The sequence below is a fragment of the Canis aureus genome, chromosome 15 (genome assembly GCF_053574225.1).
Source record: "Canis aureus isolate CA01 chromosome 15, VMU_Caureus_v.1.0, whole genome shotgun sequence".
Classification (NCBI taxonomy): Eukaryota; Metazoa; Chordata; class Mammalia; order Carnivora; family Canidae; genus Canis; species Canis aureus.
Window position 1 is genome coordinate 57,554,959 of NC_135625.1, and position 24,883 is coordinate 57,579,841.

General features: G+C 44.9%; 1 protein-coding gene and 1 long non-coding RNA gene across 2 annotated transcripts in view; one reads left to right on the forward strand and one right to left on the reverse strand.

Annotated features, from left to right (window-relative positions):
• CREB3L2 (cAMP responsive element binding protein 3 like 2) overlaps window positions 1-23,204 on the reverse strand; it is a 119,800-nt gene extending 96,596 nt beyond the window's left edge. Inside the window, exon 1 of the mRNA XM_077850066.1 lies at window positions 22,725-23,204. Coding sequence (XP_077706192.1) covers window positions 22,725-22,826 — 102 coding nt within the window. The 5' untranslated portion in view covers window positions 22,827-23,204. The remainder of the gene's footprint in view (window positions 1-22,724) is intronic.
• On the forward strand, window positions 10,495-13,056 carry LOC144284051 (uncharacterized). Its single transcript, XR_013352521.1, has 3 exons — window positions 10,495-10,804; window positions 11,395-11,563; window positions 12,116-13,056. It is a non-coding gene; the product is annotated as an uncharacterized LOC144284051 (long non-coding RNA).
• Window positions 23,205-24,883: the final 1,679 nt, after the last annotated feature.

The following is a 24,883-nucleotide window of genomic DNA, read 5'->3' on the forward strand; positions in this document are numbered from 1 at the left end:
TTGCCATGAGCACTGACCAGTGGGAGTGGGACAGGCCAGAGGGTGGAGACAAAAGAATTCCACAAGCTATGCAGCTTGCAGTGCTCAGCCTTCCTATACGCGCACACCAATACACACAACAAACACGAAGGGCAAAAGTGCAGAGGTGGGTGTTGGAAAGATTTGCTTTTACTCCCTTAGAACCAAGGCCACAGCAGGAGGTGGAAGGGGCTGAGGGGGAGAATTCATGTCTAAAGCCACTCCTTGAACTTGCTTACATACTGGTTCATCAACCCTGTCTCCCTCCATCCTTGCCACTGCCTCCTTACACTGCCTCTTATCTAGAGCAAAAGGCTGCATGGAAAGGGGGTTGCAAGTCTTCTCAAAATCTAGCAAAAAGAAGAGGATTAGCAATGAATCCTGCCTAGGTTTCTCAGTCCAGACAATCCAGAAGGAGAATGCTTTGGTGGAAGCAGCTACTGAAGCACCAATATCTCCCTTTTTGCTCAGAGAGTCAGAGTGCACATATGAGGTGATTATGCAATAATTTCAAGATAAAATTGTGAGGAAAAATAATACCCATAGGAGTTGAGAAAAGGGAATAATAAATAGTGATTAAGAGAAGAACCTTGGTATAAACCATTGGGCATCTAATCAAATAATTAGTGGCAATATCATAAAAGACCAGATATTAATTTCATGTTGAGACAATAGATAAATCAATCATATGCAGCAACACCAATAAACCTTCTTGTGTTTTAAGAGATGTAGAAGCAGTATCCTGCAGTGCCTTTTAGTTGAAACTTAATACTTTACAATCAAGGAGCACTCTTAACATTTTCTAAAGTGATTTCACATTTTTAAAAATCTCATTTATTCCTCATACTAACCCTGTGAAGTCAATGGTTTGTTTTTTTCCTTTTTTTTTTTTTTTTTTGTCAATGGGTATTATCATTCTACTTTACAAATGAAGCAAATGAGGCCAAGATAAATAAAATTAAATCAGAGATTACTGAGCTCCACAAACCCAGAATGTAATTACCTGACTTCTAGCCACATTTTTGTAATCTAAAAGTACTTTACAGAAAAACTGAAATCAAGGTCAGATAGAATAATCTCTCTTAAAACAGACTGAGCAATGGAAAAGATGAGCTTGAAGCAGTCAGGACATAGCAAATAAAATGTCCTATTGCCATTTCTGGTTCTAATTCCAGCAGCATTTCAGATGGATGTAGAAACAGCACTCTTTTTATGAAATACATATAAACCAGAATGCCATGCCTTGATCAGGACAATCTCAGCACAGCTGATGTGGGTTGGAGCATTTGCTAGATTTCTGTGGATTTGGAGAGTCTACGATTTGTCTCTGAATGGCTTATAAAGACATCTACTTTGGGAGCATCTCTCTATTTGCTAGATGGAATGCTGCCTCAGTCATGAATCACTTAATAAAGCCAATTAGATCTTAAAAAAAAAAAAAAAGACATCTACTTCACCTTTTTTGCTTTAACTCATTGGTAGGACATGGGAGTGATTTTTAAAAAGCAAGAGATTCACTCAAAAGTCTATTATCTCTGGCTTCTTTTAAAGCCGGGTACCTGCGAACTTTGGGTCTAAATTCCTGTCAGTCTGTTGGGGCTGAGTGACAGCTGCTTCCTGTGAACAGGTTCTGAGTTCTCACAGTCTCTCTAGTCCCTCCTGCTCACTATGACCCCCCTGGACCAGCTTCACTCCTTGACAACTTTCCTATCCACCTACTTGACCCCTGAGCTCAAGTCAACATGAAGGCTGATGGTCCAAGAAGGTATTAAGGGTCAGCCCTGATACTATATGAAGGTTACTAAGTCAGGTCACATTGTTTTCCAAGCAGGGAATAGGCAATGAATGGAGGACACTGGTCAGGCCTTAATACTGGGAAGCAGGAAGCCAAAGGACCCCATGCACTGCTAGTCCCACCAAATGACAAGGAATGACAGGAAATGAGGCTGTCTGAGGAGGGCTGCAGGGGTGATGCACTGGCTGGGTCCCCAGTAATCTGTGCTTCCCTAAGTCCCAGCCCATTGCAGTACTGGCACAGAGTGCTGCTTGAGAAAGACATGTGGAATGGAGACATGGATGAAAATCTCAGAGACATGTGCATTTGGCTGACCAGTTGCCTGTGAGGGCCTAGAAAGGGGCAAAATGAGGAGAGAGGTGCTGGTGGTATTTCAGAGGTTACTGAGAACTCAGAAGGTGTGCAATGAAAATGAAGAGTGAAAATAGAAGTAGTAACTGATACTACTCTGGGAAAATGGAAATTCAGAATAGTTGTATCTTAAGTGCAAAATCTGAGGAATCGGCAATGTCTGCCTGGAATGCCCTTTTGAGAAGGGCTAGGACCAAGTGCGAGCTGGGAAGGGAGTACAGTGAGGTTCAAAACAGGTGTCTGCTGCAGGTAAGCAGGGGGAAGACCACCATGGGTGCTGTGCACCCATCATCTCTGGTCCAGTGCTAGCTCTAGTGTGTTTTATTCATTATCTCAAAACTTCAGTTTTTATTCTCTTACTTCCACCCCAGGGTTAGGGCAGGGCAAACTCTGCCAAGGAGACTAGGCAAAGAGGTCAAGCCCTCAGGCCAAGAGCCCCCAAAGCACAGATTGCAGCCAGTCCCGTTGGACCTTAACTTCAGAATAGGATTACTGCCCAGACCCTTGTACCCAGGTGTAGAACTGACCCCCAAGGGGCACGTGGGGCGGGGGGGGAGCCAAATCAGTTTCTTGGGCTCTATCTTGTTTGACCTGGCATCAGCACTTGATGTGGTTTGGCAAGGTCGGGGTCCAACCAGCCTCCCAGGAAGGGCGGCAGGACACCTCCTCACCTGTGGTTCTCAAACTATAATGTACATGAGAATCATCTGAGGAGCAATAGATCTTCAGCATATCATCCAGAAAGTCTAGAGTAGGGGCAGAGATAATGGGTCAGTGACAAAGTCCCAGGGATGCTGATGCTGCTGGTCTATGGACCACACTTTGAGTAGCAAAGCTCTAAGCCAGCAGTTCTCAACCTTCATTTCATTTTGGAATCACTAGGGAAAGCTATTAAAATTTCCTGATGCCCAAACCTCATCCCAGAACCAATCAGATCAGAATCTCTTGGGCTAGGATGCACACATCAGTATTTTTTAAACTATCAGGTAATTATAACATGTAGCCAAGATTTAAAAAAAAAAAAAAAAAAAAGCATTGCCATAGGCAGTGGGTTGGTCACAGCTGGAGGCTCATAGTTCCAGGATATTCATCTGGCCTGAAGCAACTTGAGGGTGGGGTCAGCCACAGAAGTGACCAGAGGCCTAGTTAAAGTCTCAGCCTAGAGGCCACACCCCTAGGCCCTAAAAAACACAACTGGAGAAAGGGTTGGGAGGGGTTCCTGGTGCCTAGGGCTTCCACCAAGCTTTACAGACACTTGAAAATAGAAAACCTAGATCCAGACTTCCCAAACAATGGATCAGCTTCTAAATTAAAATACATAACTGGCTAGCTCATGTTTGCTCCAGAACTGGTAGAGCTATGGGCTAGAAGTCTTCAGTATTTCAACTGCAGGGACAGGAGACAAGAAAGTGTAGAAATTTTCCACTATTTACCAAAACAATTAATTCCTCAGGGACATGTAAGAGTGACCAGATCGTCTTTTTTCTTTTTTAAAAAGATATTATTTATTTATTTGAGAGAGAGAGCACAAGCAGGAGGAAGGGCAGAGAGGGAGAAGCAGCTGAGCAGGGAGCCAGACATGGGGCTCAGTCCGAAGACCCTGAGATCATGACTTAAGCTGAAGGCCAGATGCTTAACCAACTGAGCCACCCAGGCTCCCCATGACTGGCTCTTCTCTTGGCTACTCCTGCTCTTTAGTTATACATTAGCCTGGTTACTCCACGTTGTAACCTTTCCAGGGTCCTAGCCACCCCATACATTTGGAAAGTCAATTCTGAAGTTTCCAATCCCCGTCAAAGACCCTACACAATGTACAACATTATTGTGACCACCTCCTGAATGCCATCACCGGCCAGAGCCCACAAGTCCTTGCCATGAGGCAGGAGAATCTGAGATTCTAAACCCTGTATGGGTCCTCTTGGCAGTCAGGACTGAGCAAAGCTGTAGGAACAGTGGCAGAGTCAGAACACAGAGTCAGAGAAGAAGGGAAGAGCCCAGAAAAGAGAAGGAAAGAAGGACAGCAAAAGACACTAGAATGGAAAAAGAGAGAAACAGGAAGGAGACAAGAGGATGCCTGGATGGGGAAAAAGAGGAAATGCCTCTGAGGCTTCAGGGACTGTGCCCAGGTCAGGAGCAAGCCAGCCTTAGGCTAAGCCCAGTTTCTAGGAAGGTCTGTGCTTCCAAAATTTCCCCATGTTTACCACGTTTCAAAAATGATTTCAATCGCCTAAAGGAAACCTATAACATTAGGCCAAATAAAATTCTAAATGGATGTAGAGAAGAATTTATGATGTGGGAAAACTAGGAAGTGGAGAACAAAGTAGGGGTGAGCTAGCTTTAGCCCTGGGTGCTATGAATGAATAGGTGGGCAAGAACCCTCCATTTATGGTCAGAAAAGACAGCTTCAACTTTTGTCTGCTTTGAGTCAGTATCTTGAGAATCCTACAAAATCTTTAAAAAGTAAGATTTTTTTTTTCGTATGATGTAAACCGCTCATTTTTCATGCATTCTCCAAAAAAGTGTTGGGAGGTGGAGGGGGGAGTTTGTTTCCAAAAAGACAAAGACAAAGGGTTAGGTTTAAGAGACAAACAGTGGTGCTTGCAGGTAAAGCTCTCTTTAGGGCTTGGGTGGTAAGCTCACCTGTCAGCGATCAGGGTCTAATTAGTGCACAACAGCAAGAGGGAGCAGGGCTTCCTTGGAACATTCTGAGGAATGGACAGCAGCACAGCAATGGTTCTCCGTCATGCACACAGGATGCTGGCGATAGGCACCACTATGCACAGACCCGATCCCTTTCAGCCTCCACAATCTCCAGGACACTAGCTCTTAACATCTGGAGAGTCATAAATAACTTTTGAAAATGTGATGAAAAACACACATTGGCACTACACCTCAATATCCTGGAGAGCATCTCAGGAGGTTCCCAGACCCACCTGGGTCTAGGATTCAGCTTTAGAACCGCCCACCACTCGACAGGTACTCACTTCTCACAGATGTCTTCCAGCTGAAAGCACATTGCTCTGGTCACCACCACTTGTCACATGGGAGCCTCATGAAGCTCTAGTGAACCCTCATTGCCATGGACTGTGTCACCCCAAAACTCATATGTTGATGTCCTAAATACCCAATGTGATGGTAACTAGATGTGGTTATAAGGGTGGGACCCCTCCCATGATAGGATTAATATTCTTTTTTTTCCAATATTTTATTTATTTATTTGAGAGAGACCATGAGCAGGAGAAAGAGGCAGAGCCCCATGTAGGGCTCAATTCCAGGACCTTGAGATCATGACCTGAGTCAAAGGTAGACACTTAACTGACTGAGACACCCAGGTGCCCAAGAATTAATGTTCTTTGAAAATGAAACACCCAGAGCACTCTCTCTCCACCAGGTGAGGACACAGCGTAAAGAAAGCCAGGAAGAATTTGCTTCAACGTGGATGGAACTGGAGGGTATTATGCTGAGTGAAGTAAGTCAATCGGAGAAGGACAAACATTATATGTTCTCATTCATTTGGGGAATATAAATAATAGTGAAAGGGAATATAAGGGAAGGGAGAAGAAATGTGTGGGAAATATCAGAAAGGGAGACAGAACATAGAGACTCCTAACTCTGGGAAACGAACTAGGGGTGGTGGAAGGGGAGGAGGGCGGGGGGTGGGGGTGAATGGGTGACGGGCACTGAGGGGGGCACTTGACGGGATGAGCACTGGGTGTTATTCTGTATGTTGGCAAAGTGAACACCAATAAAAAATAAATTTATTATAAAAAAAAAAAAATACTGGTCTAAAACAAAAAAAAAAAAAAAAAAGGAAGCCAGGAAGAAGGCCATCACAAGCAAGAATTTGCTAATCCCTTGATCTTGGACTTCCCAGCCTCCAAACTGTAGAAAATAAATGTCCATTGTTTCAGCCACCCAGTCTATGGTATTTTGTGATAGCAGCCCCAGCTAAGATACCTAGAGACTCTCAATGCCAAACACTGTCCATCTGATCCATACGGGACATAAGAGCCTAAGACACCTGTCCCCTCATTTTTGCCTCCTCTGCCACATGGCCCAAGGGTGGAGAATGCCCTCCAGAGCACTAGCAGGCACAGACCCAGCACTGAGGAAACAGACTGGCCCCCAAAGAAGTGGGGGGGGGGGCTCTCAATTCACAGCCCACTCACATTCCAGGCACAGGAGAAATAAGGGCAGAAATGAAATGTCAGGGCTCCCAGGCATTCCTAGGAGGTGGGGGAAGGGAAAAGGACCAACACTGAAAAATCAAAGGGAAAGCTGGTACAGAGCTAGTGGTCCTTCAGATATGTTCCAGTAAATCTGGCTAACTTCACACTCCCTCTGTAAGGAAGGAATCCATAAACAAAGTCACCTTCAGCCGCTCTTCTAAGAAAACACACCAGGCTTCAGGCAGCTGTTAGTAAAGGCATCCAACCAGGCAAACTGCTTACTCTCAGACCACTGTTTTTTACACCATTGGTCTCCACCAAATAATAAGTCTTTACAAATCCCTGCTCATGGCCACTTCCTGAAGCCACCTTCCTGGCCTGGCTACTCGGTCTGCCAGGGATTGTCTTCATCGTCAGCCTGCGTCTCTGCTTGGTCTTACACATGTGACTGTTCTGGAGGCCTTGTTAGGCTTCGCTCCTCAAGGGCAGGGCTGAGCTTCTATTTTTTTGTGACCATTCCAGGAGGCTAGGTTCCAGGTTCTGTACTCAGAGGCACCCATAATTTCTGTTGGCCAGTGGCTTTTCCTGAGAAAGCATAATCAGACCTTTTGATTCCCATATACAAACCGCCTGTGTCCCTGCCACTCTATTCCCTGGTGAAAGGCACTTCACAGCCCACTCACATTCTGGGTGCAGTTTAGTAGGGTGAGCAGCTCAGCCCAGGAGTGCCAGAAAGTGCAACTGGGAGTTTTGGGCACACTGAGCAGAGAAGTAGAAAGGAAATAAAGCAGTTCCCTTATCTGTGAGGTGAAGGGGTTATGCTCAGCCATTTTCAAAGGTCCCTATGAGATCCATGACCCTAATAAGTTTGGGAAAATGTTATTTCGTAGTGAGGCAGACACTGCTGCTTGGCCACTTAATATCCATCCTGCCCTCTGTCCTCACCATCAGGTATGTCCACCTTGTTCAGAGTGGCAAGGTATCCGACTAAACCATTCACCTTCCTGGACACTCTGTGACAGTGAGGGATAGCCAGAGAAACCTAAAAGGAATTCTGATTGGGACCTCAGGGCAAGCCTTGGCTTTTCCAATACAGCTTTGCCCTCTGCTTTGCCCTCCCAGAAGGTGATGTCTTGCTGGAGGTGATGTAGTTGTCTTGGAGTCATGAGGCAATGCCCAAAAGGACAAAGGTCTACCTGCTATAGATGGCAGGATGAAAATGTGAGACAGCCCGGGGACCCACTGTCCAACCAGTCCTGGAAAGTCTAGCTCAGGACTTCTTGGTTCATAAAGCTAAATAGACCCATGCATGTTTAAATCAGTGTATTTTAAAGCTAAGTGACATATATAGTTCCACCCTTCAAACTTTGGTTCTTGTTCTTTTTTTTTTTTTTTTTTTTTTTTTTTCTAGAAGCAAATTTGGCACAGGTAATAGTTTTTCAAAAGGGCAATGAGGAAAAATAAATCTACCTACCAGGATATTTTTCTTTTGGTTGGCAAATACCAAAGAACAAACTTGTCATGAAAGCCATCTGCATCTCACGAAAAACCAGCAAAGGGCTAACCAGTCCCCGAAACCGCCAGCTGCTTCGCAGTAGTGCAGCTCCACAAAGGAGAACCATAAGGTAACTCATTAAAATTTGTTAGCCTCCATAGCCAAGGATTTTCTCTCACTGGCATTCAGCCCCATTTCCAGCAACTTGTTGTTGTTCTTATTTAAAACAAAGATGTATGCCTTCCAGAGAGGGTGGAGATTTGGGCACAGGTTTCTAGCAGCAACCCCACCAAAGCCTTATGGAAATTGCCAAAATAATAACAAGGCATTATGGGAGTAGGTCCTTTCACTTGACAAAACCTCTGTGGAGCTTCTACTGGATGGGATGCTGGTTTAGTCCAGATAAAAGGCAGGCAGAGAAGACCTATATTAGTGTGCATCAGAAGCTGAAAATTATACTCCCAATGATCAACATATTTTCTTTTTTCTTCTTTTTAAATCATTGAGGCCTTTTATAGAGCAGCAAATTCCCAACGTGGAGTATTTTTCTGCCAAGCGAATCTTTTAAAATCTAGCTCTGTGGTTGTTTAGATGTCCTGGAATCTGAGAGTTCCGGATTTGGGGTTTTTTCAGGTGCTTAGAACCTGCTCCCCAAGAAGGAAGACTCAGGGCAGGTTCTCTCACTCAATTGTCTTTACATCAACTACTTTGGAAGGTCAAAGGGTGAATGCGGTCAGGCCCTGGGTCAGAAAGAGAGCCTGTAGTTTATATGCCAGGTGATGCAGCTTATCAACAGCATTCAGGGGCACCTGGGTGGCTCAGTGGTTGAACATTTGCCTTTGGCCCAGGGCGTGACCCCGGGATCGAGTCCCGCGTCGGGCTCCCTGCGTGGAGCCTGCTTCTCCCTCTGCCTGTGTCTCTGACTCTGTGTGTGTGTGTGTCTCTATGAATAAATAAATAAAATCTTTAAAAAAAAAAGAGCATTCAAAATTGCTCTGGTGGGGAAGGTCCAGGAGACAAGCAGAGAGCCCTTCAGGCTTCTCCCTGATGCTACAGCAGGGCCCCACAGGGCTGCTCCACCATGCTTCCACTTCCTTTCCCACTCTCATGCTAATGGATTCCTCAGCATATCACAATCAGCTCCAGAAATCTGATTCATATTAGATAAACACTGTAAATGATCTAAATGCCCACTCAAATCGTCGTTTCAGGGGACAGCAGGGACAGAGAATAAGCCACACCCCCTCTTGCCTTCCTTCTTGAGACTGGAAGAATGTTAACACCTGCCACCAACCCAGCCCTCAAAACCTCCAAACAATTTCAGTTTTGTAGAAGCAGGTGCCTGAAAAATCCAAGCACGAATTTAGTCATGCAAATCGATACCAGGCATTAGGGCTAAAAAGATTCAGGTAGGAACTAAAAAAAAAAAAAAAACTTTAAGATTCCTGCCACCCTCCAAATGTCTGGTCACAACCAATCAGGCCACATTAGGGTGAAGGGGGTCAAAGGTACAAATTTCCAGTTATAAGAGAAATTAGGTTTTGCAGATGTGATATACAACATGATGACTATAGTTAACAATATTGTGTTACATATTTGGAAGTGGCTACGAGAGAGTAGATCTTAAAAGTTCTCATCACAAGAAAAAGAATCTGTCACTGTGTGAGATGACAGGATGTTAATTAAATGTATTGTGGCATCATTTTGAATATATACACAAACCACATCATTATGTTGTATGTCTTAAACCTATACAAGGTTAGATGCCAATTATATTTCAATAAACCTGGAGAAAATAGATAAATGAATACATACATGCATTTATTTAGGTCACATTAGAAAGGCTTTGTTCTATTTATATTTTTTTTCCCCTGAAGTTTACAACTCAGCAAGGTTTTTCTTCCTACGCATCCCTGAAATTACTGAAGCAAAAAAAAAAAACAAAAAACAAAAAAAGGATCACAGGAAACTAATATCTCCAAGGCAGTGGCCACACACCAGGCAGACAGATAGACACATTATTCATATCATGTCACTCATCCTCTCTCATGGCCTTGTGAAATAGCCTCAGAAGGATACCCAGAGTAGGGAGGGCTAGCACCAGGCTGTATGCCCAGAGTCACTGATTCACCCACTCAAGCATCAGGTATTTCTTTGATTACCTGTGCTGTGCTCAGCACTGTTCTGGTAGCTTCCCAACCAGTGTGCCTAAGGAGTGCCAGAGGCTGGAGCTGAGGGCCCCTGGGGCTGTGAGCAGCCTCACCCACAGCTTCAGTGCACCCAGCAGATAACAGCAATGCCTACGAGTGCCATGCCAACAAGGCTTGGAAGCACTGAATGAAATAATTGCTTGCTGGTGACAAGGGCTATGAAGTTTGTGCTGACTCCGAACCCCTGCCTTTTCTACCGACCCCCTGCTCCCAGTGGTTGAGCCATCAACGGACATGGGGACATGTCCCATGCTCAGAGTCCCACACCGGAAACAAGAAGGGTAGGAATAAGAAAGCTGAACATTGGTCGGGCTCCATCTACTCAACCATCCCATCTCTCAGCTGGGCCAGGCTTAATTTCAGTTTCCTCCTATAAGTGTGTATTTAAATCAGAAGGAAACACTGGGTTTCGACCCACCTCATGTTCCGACTATGTAAACACAGCTGAAACACCAAATGGTTTTCTGGCTGCTATTTTTCTGCTTCTCTTTTTGATCGCACACGAGCAAATGCCCACGTTAAAGACTGCTGGGGCTGGTGGGCGCCTTCAGTTACAACGTGATGCCCTGGAGCCCAAGGGGAGCAGGCTGGTGTCCATCGAGGTTCAGTCCTCCTCCACCTCCTCAGTCCAGAGCACCAGGCCTTCCAGCTGCTCCCAAATGTGGGTCATGGGCTGCCCAGAGCCCTGGAAAGAAAACTTGCAAATCCAGAGCAGAACCAGAAAAACAACTCCTGGCAGTGCCTCAAAAATGAATGCCATCTCAGGGTAAGAAGTTAAAAGTCACAGCTATGAAGATGGGCTTGGGCGCTTTGGTTACTAAAAATATGGTATTTCCCCCACTCGATCCCACCCTGCTTTCCAAAGGATGGAGGCATCTAGTGCCTATGCCATTCGTAAATGGAAGGTTGGAGGTGGGGGTACCATATTTTAACTTCATCATTATATTCCACTGAAATCCATAGGTCTGCTCCCAAATTGTTTGAAGTAAGTTTTTATTACAACAAAAAAAACTGCCTACACACACATATATTTAAGGCTCTTGAGGACCAATTTGGCCTCTTGCTGGACTACAAAGGAAGCTTGTCTGTGACCAATTTTATTTTTTTAAGCTCAATTAGCCAACATATTTTTAAAAAAGAAAAAAATGTTAAAAGCAAAAGCTGCCACAGGTAACCCCAGCTTACAAATCCATATTCCAAAGGTGGTAGCAGTGGGATGTGGGCAGTGGGGGCCGGCTGGGCGTGGTGCGGGGAGGGCAGGGGGTGTCCAGGAATTCCTTGCACATTCTGTTCCATTTTACTGTGAACCTAAAGCTATTCTAGAACATTAAGTCTTTTTTTTTTTTTTTTTTTAAGTTTCTAAATGTAGGTGCTTCCATCGAAATAATGGGGAAAAAAAGAAAGCATCCATTTCCTGGTCAGCCGAGAGACCACTCAACCCATACAGTAGCTGAAATTTGGGGTGGCTCCTAAATTTTGCATCTCCTCACAGGTGTCTGCTCTGCTGCAGGCTGAGAAGCACCAGGTGCCTGCTTCCTGCTTACCCCCACCCCCTCTTCTTTTGCCCCCTGGGCCTCAGCCCACAGGCCTGTAGACCTGGCTACCAAGCCCCCCTACTCCCATGCCTACTCCTCATCTCCAGAGGGCCAGAGGGCCGAGGGCCCCAGCAGCCAGGCAAAGAACATAGGGAGGAGCCAGCCTCAGCAAGCAGGGGATACACAGAGGATCTGGGGATGACCACAGGATGTCCCGCCAGACTCCCTGCTCATTTTCTTTGAAGTGGCATCATTTATTTTAATGTTCCTTCCTCTGGAAAACCCTTGGGCTCATATTCTTATAATAAAACCATTTGTCCTTATCTGCTCCTATTATCATATCATACAAAACTGGAGCCAATTAGGTGTCTTTTTTTTTTTTTTTTTTTTTGCCTACTGAATATTGTTGATGTATCTGTGATCAAACCCATCTTTGGCCATCGGTGGGTCTACTTGATATTTTTTCATGGGAAGAGTCAGAAGAAATAAAGGAAAAGCCTCAACCCTTACAGGCATTTGGTAAACCCAACACTCTCCTACAGGGGTCAGAATCCAGAGACCAGCCTTTTGCATGCCTGAAGGCCGGAAAGGACATATGCCCAAAGGAACCCAAGCTCAAACTCCGGGTGGCCAACCAGAAGGACATCCAGGGACAGATGAACTCAGCCTGGAGAGAAGAATGAACAAAGTACCCTCATAAAAGTGCAAACGCGCTGTGACCATCTCCAAGGCCAATTTTAAGGATTGCTTTTGGGTTTGTACTAAAACACAGGAAAGAAAGAGGCAGTGTTGTCTACATGCCCCACCATGCATCTTTACCCCTAGTTTCTGTCCGTCTGCCCTCCACTCCGGAAGCCAGGCCTCCACGCCCTGGGCGCAATGCTGCCTAGCATGCCTCATGCTCAGACCACAGGTCCTGCACTGAGCTGACATACACATGGTCCTTGAAGCCAGGTGAAGTGCAAACTCAGCCTTTATTTATCTTAAGCACTGTGTAGCAACTCTCTCTTCTCTTGGAACCTGTGATGGGATTTTCCTGGATTTTCTCCACATTTTCCTGCCGGGTCTTTCCGAGTTCCATCTGCAGATTCCTCCTCCCTGGCCAACCCCTCTAGGGCCCCCAGGGCTCTATCCTTAGCCTTCCTCTCACTCTTCACTCTCATCTAACCTCCCTGGACCAGCTTCTGTGGGCTATGGGCTTCACTGATCCCCACAGACTTGCAACATCCAAGTCTACACCTCCAGACCAGACTTTTCTCCAAACTCCAAACACAAGTTCCCAAATGCCTTTTAAGCAGAGCTCCTGGATGTTCCATGAATGCATCAGACTCACTATGTCTCAAACTGAACTCATTATTTTCCCCACCACTCTTCTAAATATCCCCTTTCGGGGGCACCTGAGCAGTTGTCAATGAAGCATCTGCCTTCAGCTCAGGTCATGATCTCAGGGTTCTGGGTTTGGGTCCCAAGTGGGGCTCTCTGCTCAGCAGGGAGTCTGCTTCTCCCTCCCTCCCTCCCATCATGAATGAATGAATGAATGAATGAATAAATAAATAAATAAATCTATCTTTTAAAAAATTGTTTTTTAATATCCCCTTTCAGATCACTGGAAGCATCACCAACTCAGTCTGCCATCAGAAAACAGGAGGTCTCCCACCCCCCACCCCACCCCACAAAGTCACTAAGTCTCCCAGTCTAGCTCCTAGCCCTTGCTGATTGATGTGCTCCTCTCTGTCAGGTTCAAGGCTCTCATGGTATCTTGTTTAACCTCAGCGATGAAAAAGCCAGCCACAGATCATCTTGCCACCATTAATTCTACCCTCCAATCCATCCTTCACAACCACTAGGGTTTCCTTTCTACAAGACATTTTTGCTCCTGTCCCTTTCTCGTTAAAAGCCCTCCCACTCTACTACCCACAAAAGAACATCTGAATGGTTAACAAGGCATGCAGACTTTTTTTTTAAGATTTTATTTATTTATTCATGACAGGCACACAGAGAGGCAGAGACACAGGCAGAGGGAGAAGCAGGCTCCATGCAGGGAGCCCAACCTGGGACTTAATCCCGGGTCTCCAGGATCAGGCCCTGGGCTGAAGGTGGTGCTAAACCACTGAGCCACTCAGGCTGTCTGGCATGCAGACTTTTTATGATCTTGTCATATCTCCCAATACTCCCCATAGAGTACTCTCAAAGTACCTGAAACTATTTGGGATTCCTAGAATCAACCATGACATTTAACACATTTCTACTCTATACCTGCCACTCCTACTGCCTAGAGAATTCCTATTTATACATCAGGACCCGTTGTGAATATCATCTGCTCTGTGATCTCCTTTGGAATTGTGGTTCCATCCTCTGTGCTCCAGGAATATCTTGAATACAGCTCTGGTGCAAAATGTACATCAGGTATTTAATGACTTGTTTATATATCTTCTTTCCCACTCTACTGGGAGAGCCACAAGGTCAAGATAATGTACATCCTCCTGCCTAGAACATGCACAGGTTTAGAAAAGCAGTTCATTAAGTTCCTCAAATTGGAGGAAGGACCAGCTGTGAGATATGCTTCCCCAGGATGCATGGACAGGAAGCCAAGGGAAGGAAGGAGTTAATAGTTCAACCTTTACAATGCTATGATTGGTAACCTTGGATTTGAATTTCTGTTTAACACAATTGGCCAGTGAGAACGCATTTTCATCACAAATCCTCATTTCCTCCAAGTTTTCTAAAAACATCACCCTATCAGTTTGAATCCTGCAGTCTCTTTCTCAGCCAAAAGGAATTTCCCTTTAAACAAAAACTATTCAGACATTTCCAAGATATGAAATGTTAAAAACCAGGATTTTCCACTCAGACAACTAGGAAACTGTTTGTGGATTTTTTTCCCCAGACTCTTCTTAAGTGCCAAGAAGTCTGAAGAGGATTTTTTTTTCTGATGTTAAAAAAAATGTTTCCTACCTCTGTGCCTCTCTGTTTTTCCATTCTTTATATTGTCTGGGTTTTACAGAAGCAAGGTTTTAAGTCAGGAAAGAGGCTACAGAATGCAACACAACAGCTGCCAATTGAGCTGTTCCAACTATACAGGCAATCAACTAAATCTTGTTGGTGTGTTAAATCATTTTTTAAAACTGAAAGGCCTTCAAAGAGCATGATACCCAGAATAGAACTATGGGGTTTAAAAAAATAAAAAAAAATAAAATAAATAAAATAAAAAAAACAACCTTGGTGGCTGTGTGATACAAATAGAGTATTTTAGTATTTTACAAGTTGGATAAACTGACACCCAGAATGTCAAGTACCTTGTAACACAAATTTACAGATCAAAACAACATGCTCCAAAGAAAAAGTCTCTTCCAAGAGCCATCATTGATACTTCTGACAAGAAGCAGGCATAGGAATTTGGGTGGCTCAGAGTAACCCATCTCTACTCTTAAAAACACCTCAAAGCTCTTCAGTAATGTCAGCACGGTTTGGGTAAATAAATTACTCCAGAATAGAGCAAGTCAAAGGCAGGCAGTTCAACAGGAGACAATTGCAACTGAGCTTGACAGCAGGTATACACAACGGAGGAAATATACGGTACACGATTCTAAGAAGTTATGTCTGATTTTTGCTGACCTTCCACACAGTCCTAGAAAAATTTAGACATACCACCTCAGAACACCACAAAGTGTTTCCCAACCCAAAGAATAAGCACAAGCCCAGCTAAAACACAGCTTGCATCTGACGAGTGACACTGACTCTAGAAACAACTGTGTCCCAGTAATGACCTGTGAGTTTCTCATGGGTCTATACTGCAGGAGAGCTAAGTCAGTAAATATTCCCTGAGATAAATGGGGTGCAGTGATAAAAGGAGTTCAAAGTGTCCCCTACTCTTCTCAGAATAATGATCATGAAGATGCAGGATTACCCAGTCACTGCCCTTCCAGAACTAATGAAGGCCCAGAAGAATCTTGGGTTATACCAAACTTTCCATCAATAGGCAAAAAAATAGATACAAAGATCTGAGAACCGGCTGTATTGAAAGTGATAGAGGGGAGCACACAGAAAGAATAGAAGGCCAAGTACCAAACACGCACATTTAGGAGGTAGCAAGGAAGCCAGTGAAAAAGGAAAAGCTGAGCCCCTCAGACTGTCACGGAAGCCGATCACGAATGAGTTATGAGATGACCTTGTAGTCAATGCTGCCAAATTATGTCCATGAGGCCTAGTAGGTCAGGACAGAGAAAAGACTAGGTGTAGTGGTTATAGAGAAGTTGGAGGACCTTCTAGCAACAGTGGGTACCAGAACTGACAGGGTGCAGAAGTAAGTAGAAAGTAAGGAAATGCAGGCAGTAGGTATTGACTACTTATTTCAGAAAAGCTGGCAGTAAACAAAAGGGGAAAAATGTGAGCAAGAAGGAGCAACAGCATCTGGCAAACATGTGTTCAAGCAGAGACCTGTGTTTACAGCAGAAGGTAGAAGCTGGGGAGGGCAGGAAATGAGGATGTGTGCGAGAAACTAATAACAGGCTCTCGTGCTTCCTGAGTGATGTCAGACTCCTAAGGTCAGAGCATCTCTGCCTCAGAGAGAAGATGTTAAGTCAGGGGAGATGGAGGAAAAGCCTATCTATTATGGGCCAGGCAGTGACATGTGAGGTAACTTGCCCATGGCCCTTGACGTCGAATCTGCATGACTTTGCCAAAGCTCACCCTTTCCACCATGCTGCCCTCAGCTCCACACTAGTGGAAACCAGGGCTGTTACACAATCACCCACACTCCCACCTTGTTCTCCAAACTAAAGAAAAGATCATTGACACCAAATTACCCATGTTGCTTTCACACTAAATTTTCAGATTTCCAGAAGCATTTACAAGAATTCAGAGTTTAAAAAATATATGAACGAAAGAGGTCAGGGTCACCGAACTTAACCATTCTCCGAGAGTGCCTCACTCCACTTTCTTTAGGCATCAAGCAATTATTGTGTATCTCTGAGCATCCTGCACTTGGCTAAGTAAGCATCATGAGAATACAGAAAAGCCAAAGTTGTGTCCCCTGTCCTCAAGGAGCTTATGTTTCAGCTAAGCCAATCTCTTGACTGCTCTAGGCCTCAGATTCTCGGTACATAAAACAAGCCAATGCCTCCCATGCGCCCCGCAGATGACCTATATGTTTCAATTCAGGAAAAATCTAGGTCACTTAGAACTTCATTTGGAAGAGATGGAAAGCATGTGATGAGCAGGGAGGAAGAGGAGGAGGCTCAAAGTTGATCCAAAGATCATGCTTTTCATCATTTTCTTTCGATCCTGACTCTGCAGTGGCAGGGAACATGAACACTCCCCCTCATTCATAAAATTACTCACTTGGACAATTGAGACATCCTATAGCCGTAGGCCCAAAATCCTACCAAATAACCAAGCAACACCTAGAGCCATCTGCCTCGAGACAGCAGACAGACAGGTCAGAGCCATGCCAGGCTGAGGCAGGCAGTTCAGGATGCCAATAGGTACACCTGGGCTTATCAATATTTGAATAGCCACGAGCAACCAAAACAAAATAAAACAAAACAAAACAAAACAAAAAACAAAAACAAAAAAAAAAACACCAGCTTCCTTGAAAACTGACATTCAGCTTTCCACCTGCAGATCTGAAGTTGTGTGGACCTCCCAACAAAACAAGTCATTCTTGTCTTACATGATAAGCATGATTGTAGGCTTAGTTACCTTTAGCCCTGATATTTGACCCTGATACAGACAGTTCAGATATAGTCAATTCTACATTTCCTAGCTAGTGAGTTGGGACACAGCAGCACACCCTCCCTGATCACCTTTGTGTGCATTTCCGAGAGGCCAGTCTTGTCTCTGTGGTCTTCCTTCATTCGCTACTATTAGCACAGGTAAAAAACACTCTAAGAGCTTTGCAAGTGGCACAGTACCTGGTTTGATCTTTTATTTCCAAGGCTAATTATTGTGGATTATAAAACATTTTCCATCTGCTAGCCCACCTCTGTGAGGAAAACAGCCATTGGTCAAACACACTAATGAAAGGACTGCCAACTCAGACTATTTTTCCAATGATCATGCTGAGTGAGCTACCGATAGCTCTTCAATCCCCAGATGACTAATCTGAGCCAGTCATGTAAATCCCGTTCTAGCCATTGGTTTTAAAATGGTTAAATGACCCCATCTTTGTTGATGAAGCTCAAAGAGAAATTAGCTGGTGGACTTCTGAGAAAAGTTTCTTCCATTCTAAAAAAGGACACAGCAAGACTCAATCTCTCTTATTCCTCTGAATATTGCCATTTTGAATCAAATACCAGAAACTCATATGGCAATGAGTTGCTTTCTCATTGCATCAAGCCCAAAGATGAAATTTGCACATAGATGGATGGCTGTTAGGACCATAATGACACGGAGAGTTGCCCAGTCAGTCAAACAAGGAGCTATATACTTACAACGTGACATAATAATTTACTTATTGTATAAGCAATCTGAATCAGGTTTCAGTTACTTACAGCTGCAAAAATTATAATTTAATTCAATTAAATTAGATGCAATACCTTGTTTCTCTTGCAAGACCAGCTTCACATCAGACTTCCCTGCTTCCATAGAACATTCTTACTTGAGGGTCTTGCAAGAAAGAGGGCAAGCACAAAATCCAGTAGTGCCCTCTCAACTTTCAGCAGTATGCCTGAGTCCACCTGCCCCCAACCTGTGTTATCACCATGAGAACAATTTCAGAGACAACAATCTAATAGGTCAAACAAATTTCACCAAGATCACCAGGATCTATGATCACTAGATCATAGATATATTAGCAACACATGTACCTGGCTGCTTTATGAATAAGAGCCAAGTATATGGAATAGTAGAAGAATAGTGAGTGCTCCCCCAACTCCCCAAATATTCCTCCCCTACAACTTGGGTATTGCCAGAAGTTCTCCATTTAGAGATCCACCTTTTTGAGTGGAAGTAATTACTGTTAAATATAAATGCCCATTTAGGGGGTCATATGTTAAACCTTACTAATATTTAAATTTTCAGTGTAAGCTCATCAAATCTTTCATAAGAGCAAAATTTAGGAGTTAGAAAGAGAACATCATTACAGTGAGTACTTGAGGGCCAAGAAGGGAGGAAAACATGAAAACAAAGGTCAAGAAAGGTGAAGTGAGGGCCTTGAAGACAAACTATATTTGCTTTGCAATTCGACTAGAACTCATTACTTATCTTTCAGTGCATGACGATCAGGTGACAAGCAATGATATCCTCAAGCCAGCAGGACCCCGGGTTCCACCTCAGAACCTGGTCAGGGGCCAATAACAGGAGTTGTCCCCAAGGTGGTACATCAGCCCCAAATCTTCAATATCCCATTGGAGCCACATCAGTCGCTGGGCCAGCCAGGAGGAAGGGGAAACCACCAGCCTGTGAGATTAGCCAACTCCATCCCAGAACTCAGTGATAGATGTGGAAGCTAGATGGCCTTCACATCCGGACACAGGTTGAACAGCCCCTTAACTCTCTACCCCCCACTGTCTGGTATTGGTCATTTCACTTGAAGAACCAACCAGATATAAAAATTTAGTGCACAGTCACTAAATTACCTTACAACTACTAGATTGATATGAACAGCATTGAAAACAAAACCGACCATCATTATCTTTGCAGACTCCATTGTATAGTTTTCTACAAAGATTGAAATAAAAAAGATTAAAATCATTGCAAAAATTGAAAAAAAAAAATCCCAATTCTCCAGATTGTTAAACTGAGATATAAGAAAGTTACCAAGATCATAAAGTTTATCAGACCCAAACTCACAGTTAATCTTCCACCCGTAGAGCCCCCTTCCACCTAGGATTCCGGCCTCCTCCTCTCTTCACCAAGGCCTCCACTGACTTGGAAAACGTTGAGCCTTTTATTTCTTTTTAAGATTTTATTTATTTAATCATGAGAGACACAGAAAGAGAGGCAGAGACATAGGCAGAAGGAGAAGCAGGCTCCCTGTGGGGAACCTGATATGGGACTCAGGACTCAATCCTAGGACCCCAGGATCACGACCTGAGCTGAAGAAGGCAGATGCTCAACCACCGAGCCACCCAGGTGCCTCAGGAAGTGCTGAGCCTTAATGGAGCACCAGATCTCCTCTCCCCCTAGGGAGACTCAAGTTAAAATCACCTCTAGTCCAGTCTTACATGGTGCCTTTAAGCTTTAATTTTACATTTTCTAAATACATTCTGGAGGTAAAAAAATAGAACAGTATAAAAGGGGTAGTATATAAATAATTCTCTCACCCCTACTCCCTCTGTTGACCCCCCCAGTCCCCAGATTGCCGTGCCAGAAACAATTATTCATTTCTTGAGCGTCCTTCCAAATATGAACTGTGTCTATATAAGTAGATAAAATTTATAGCCTGTTTTCCTCTTTAAATTACAAAATCCCACAACGAATGCCCAGAAATATAATTTGCACCGAATCTTAGAGGAACACAACATATGTGTTAGAAATGCCCAATATCCGGGCAGGTTTGGGGGAAGGAACAAGGTTTCTCACAATGCTTTCAAACCAGAAAAGAGACACACTCTCATTTTTAGATCTACCATCTTTTCTAGGCCCACTTTTAGCCTATACACACTCTGGATACAACAGCATCCATAAAAGTACTACTCACTGTTTTAAAATAATATGTTGTCATCTGTATGGAAACTACTTTTTAAGCTCCAAGAGGAAGCCCAAAGCTCTAAAAACTTGGGATCTAATAAGCAAGTGCATATTCATCCTATCCATGTACTTCATTATTTTGTAAGCTTGGAACCTGTCCCTTCTAAGCCTTTGTCCTTCTGAACCGAGAAGTCTTCTCCCCACTAACCATATGAGAAAAACACTGCTCCAGCTGGTTCACAGAAGGCGCCAGAGAAGGTACAATCCCAGCCTCAGGCGATATGAACCCTCTACGTTTTTAAAATCAGGTAGGTGACAGGTTTGCTAAAACAGGGCATTAGCAATCATGCATGTGGTAACTAAATCCCTATTTAGGCCTGGGGGTCAGACTATTCCACATTTTGGACAAACAGCAATTTAAACCAGTTCTGCAATTGGATACCCAACAGAGTTCAAGAAACAGATGGGAAAGTTATCTATATTCACATCTCTGCCAAAACTCCCCTTAGTTTAGAAGCAATACAATCCAGTCGTCTGTTGCTACTAAATCCAATACCTCTTTCAACACTAATTCATATACATAGTGTATTGGCAAGGACCCTTAGTAATGATGAGTGGCATTTTATAGGCGTGAGCTGCCCAGAAGAGAGACACATTCCTAAGTGGCAGACATAAAAGTCATTTTAAAAAAATAAAAAATTAGAGGAAAAATAATCACACATCACTGCTTCATCACAGTTTCATAGAAAAACTGAGCTCTTGGGGGATCCCTGGGTGGTTCAACGGTTAAGCGCCTGCCTGCAGCCCAGGGTGTGATCCTGGAGACCTGGGATTGAGTCCCATGTTGGGCTCCCTGCATGGAGCCTGTGTCTCTGTCTGCCTCTCTCTGTGTCTCTCATGAATAAATAAATAAAATCTTTAAAAAAGAAAAACTGAGCTCTTAATGCCAAAAGGAATGTAATGTCTCTACCCCTGACACTCTTCATAAAGATCTTAATTAGAGCCAGTCCAAACTGTTCTGTCTGGAGTTAATGTCATAGTCACAGGTAGCATCTTAAATCCTATCTGTGATCTCACAAATGCAAGTCACAGGCCGAAAGGGAATGTGTATGCCTGTGCACTATTCATGCCACCAGCTGAAAGACAACCCCAAAGCTGTGGCATTACAGCTGCTGGATGAGATATTTTCATAGTATGTTTAAGAACAAAAGAGAAGAACTGTCTCCCCCCTCCACCCCATGGTTAAAATGCCGTCCATGTCAGTAGAAACACCTGGAGCACCCAATTACCAGAAGATATTTGAGGGCCAATGTGTTCTAAGTCCTGGACTGACAACAGGAAGTTCATCTGGGCCCCCAAACCAAATGCAGCCCAAATGGTCTCCTCGGGGAAAGCCTCAGTGAGCAAAACCCAAATCCCACTACACATCTGGCTTTTGCCCCAGCATGAACTACCACTCCCTCTCCGCCCTGCACTCTGCATTTTTCCAACAAGCCATTCTCAGCCATCACAAATGCTTTGGTGGGAATCACAGGGAGGCCCTCATCCCTTTTCCCAAAATAACGTCGACCAGAGGCAAAGGCCAAGGAGGTGGGGCCTGCAGGCCATTTTGCAAAAGTTTCAAATATCCTGGCACTGACCCCCTTAAAAAAAAATCATGAAGGGAAAACAGCCAAGCTTCTCGTTTTCTCATTAGTTCTCTGTCTCTGTCTCTCACTCATTACTAACTTCTGCATTTTTAAGAAACAAGCAAAAAGTAAATCTCACATAAAATCATATTAACATTGCTGGCTGTTGGAAGCAGGAGTTTATTTTGCAAACTCAATGCCAAACACTTGAACCTGACACCTTTAAAAGAAATGTGCAGTGTTCTGTGACAGTTCAATCCTCAAACGGGTCCCTGAGGCATAAGACGGAACAAAGAACTGGGGAGCCGTTCCACCTCCTCCAAAGCCTTTCTGACATATGCAACTGCCTCAGATTTCCATACTCTGCTGATCTTTCCCCTGAAGAAGAGAGAGGAAGCAGATTTATTGGCTGTCCAGTTAAAGAGACCAAATAACGTAGTCTCTCTCCTACATGTCAAAGAAGCTTTTCCAATACACACACACACACACACACACACACGCACACCCGTGCAATTCCTTCCAGAAACATAGAAAAAGTAAAGAGCGAGACTGTGACAGCGAAGGGAAGAAAATGCCACTTTGTTTAGTTCTCCAAACCTTCCCAGGGAACAGCAGCAGACTCAACAGTGGCACCGAATTCTCCACCACCTACCCCTTGGGCTCTCCCCTGCCCCCCAGCAGGGGTGAAACAGGCTCGGGAACAGAGCCTTCCTTGCCAAAGGAACACAAACTGTCACTGCGATCACGGAAGCCCGAAAAGGGCCAGGGGCCCACCCTGGTCTGTCCGGGGGGCAAAAGCACACCTGTCGCTGGGTGTCTGCCCCGGGCATGCCTGCCTCCTCCCCGACACTTCCTCCGCAGCCCCCGCCCCCCGTGCCCTTCAGGTCCTCACCGTGTGGTACATCAGAGCCTCGGTTTCCCCGGGCTCCGACAGCTCGCTCAGCTTGCGGTCCCACTGCAGGACGCTCTGCTCCCCGCTCTCCAGCACCTCCATGCCGGGCGAGGATGCTGCGGCCTGAGCACAGCGGGTGGAGATGCCTCCGCGGTTAGGGTCCCGCGCGGGGTGTGCGCGTGCGCGTGTAGCTTAGGCACCTAGGAAGGAAGCACGTCCTGTGCTCTATCTACCTGCCGGAGAACCAGCTGCCAGGTGCTCCCGGCCGGTGACCTCGGAACTCTGAGAACTGCCGGGGGGAGACAGGCTGTCCAGGAACCCGGCTGAAGGCTGATGGGGCTACAGCAGGGCGCGCATCCAAAACAGAGGCAGATCAGGTCTCACCCCAAGAAAATCCCTTTGCAATAAGCCCACTTCCCACTACCGCCCCAGACGCAAACTTTGAGACTTCCCCAGGGCTCCTCCGCACGGCTCCAGGACCCCAGCTAATGACTCCACTCCCCTCCAGGGCAGTGACCAATCGGATGCTCACCGCGCCCGCCCGACCCAATCAGAAGTCAGGCTTCCCGCCCCGTCCCGCCCCGAAAGGCTGGGCAGCGGGAAGGCTCAGCCCAGGCTTTGGAATGTGGGCGGGGAGCGCCTCTGACGTCACCGGGGAACTCCCTCTGCCCCGGCGCGACCAGCCACCGCTCTCTGAGGCAGCGGACCAATGGAGTGCCCGGTCCGGGCGTGATGGACGGGGGGTGTGGCCAATGAGAAAGGGGCGCCTTCAGGGGCCAGCCAATCAAGTAGCGACAAGAATACATTTTATAAAAGAGGGAGGGGTGGGGATCCCTGGGTGGCTTAGCGGTTTGGCGCCTGCCTTGTCCCAGGGCGGGATCCTGGACACCCCTGATTGAGTCCCGCACGGGGCTCCCTGCGTGGAGCCTGCTTCTCCCTCTCTCAATGTGTCTCTCATGAATAAGTAAAATTAAAAAAAATAAAAATAAAGAGAGGGAGGGGTGAACTCAGTACCTTCGCTAGGAATCCACAAAGTTAGCACGCCCTTCGAGGAAAGAGTCTCTGTGTGGGCAGGTTTATATCAGGTCTTTAATATTATATATTTATATACGGTCTTAAATATTTTAGTAATATAGATTCGTTCATTTGAGTTTCGAGAGTCTGAAAAAAAATGAATTACATATACACAAGCATAAATATTTCCCCTCCTGCGTGAATTTGTTATTAGCACAGTCATAAAACAAATGGTCACTGCTTGCTCCTCAAAATTTTCGCCCTTGTTCTGCTATGCTCTTCTCCTGACATGGTTTTGGGTTGTTTTTTGGTTTTGGTTTTGTTTTTTAAATGCGCTTCACTTATTTTTCCCTTTCAATTCACTCCGCAGACTCTATTGAGAAGAACCAATGGCTTGCTGAAGAGCTCTGAGTTGAGACCTTGAATTCATAGAACTTTCATATCCGTGGAGGAGCCGGGCAATAAACAAAGAAAATAAAGGCATAATGTAAACCTAAAAAAAAAAAAAAAAAGAAAAAAAAAGTTTTTATTTATTTATTTGAGACGGAGAGAGAGCACTCCCGGCAGGGGTGGGGCAGGAGGCTGGGGAGCAGAGGGAGGACAAACAGGGTGCACAGCCGGCTCAGAGCAACCAGAGTGACCTGAGCTGAAATCAAGAGTCCCATGAATCAAGGCGTGATGTAACTTCAGGGACTGGTAACTGGTATGAAGTGACATTGGAGCAGGGACCTGAATGAAATGAGGTTTGTGGAGGAGCCGGTGTTTTGCTGACTGACCAGCCGACCAATAGGGCAGCCGCAGGACTTGCCAACGCAAGTGGCAGAGGGGGCCTGAGAGGTGGGCAGGGACCGATCACCAGCCTGCCTACACCAGGGGAAAGAGAGCCTATCCTAAAGTATTTGTCCTCAACACGTTTTTCTTCCTTTTTTAGACTCTTCCGTGTAGGGATGCAAAGTCATTGAAAATATAATTTGGTCATTTTGTCTTTGATATTTTTAATTAGTTTGCTCATTTTAAATATAAAGGAGTCTGCCTTGTCTCTAGAAGTTTCTTACAATAGCACATTCAGATATTGGGTATTGCTTCCTCTCCTTTGCAAGCATTTCTTGGTGAGTGGGGTCAGTCAAAGGTCTCGGAACTCTGCA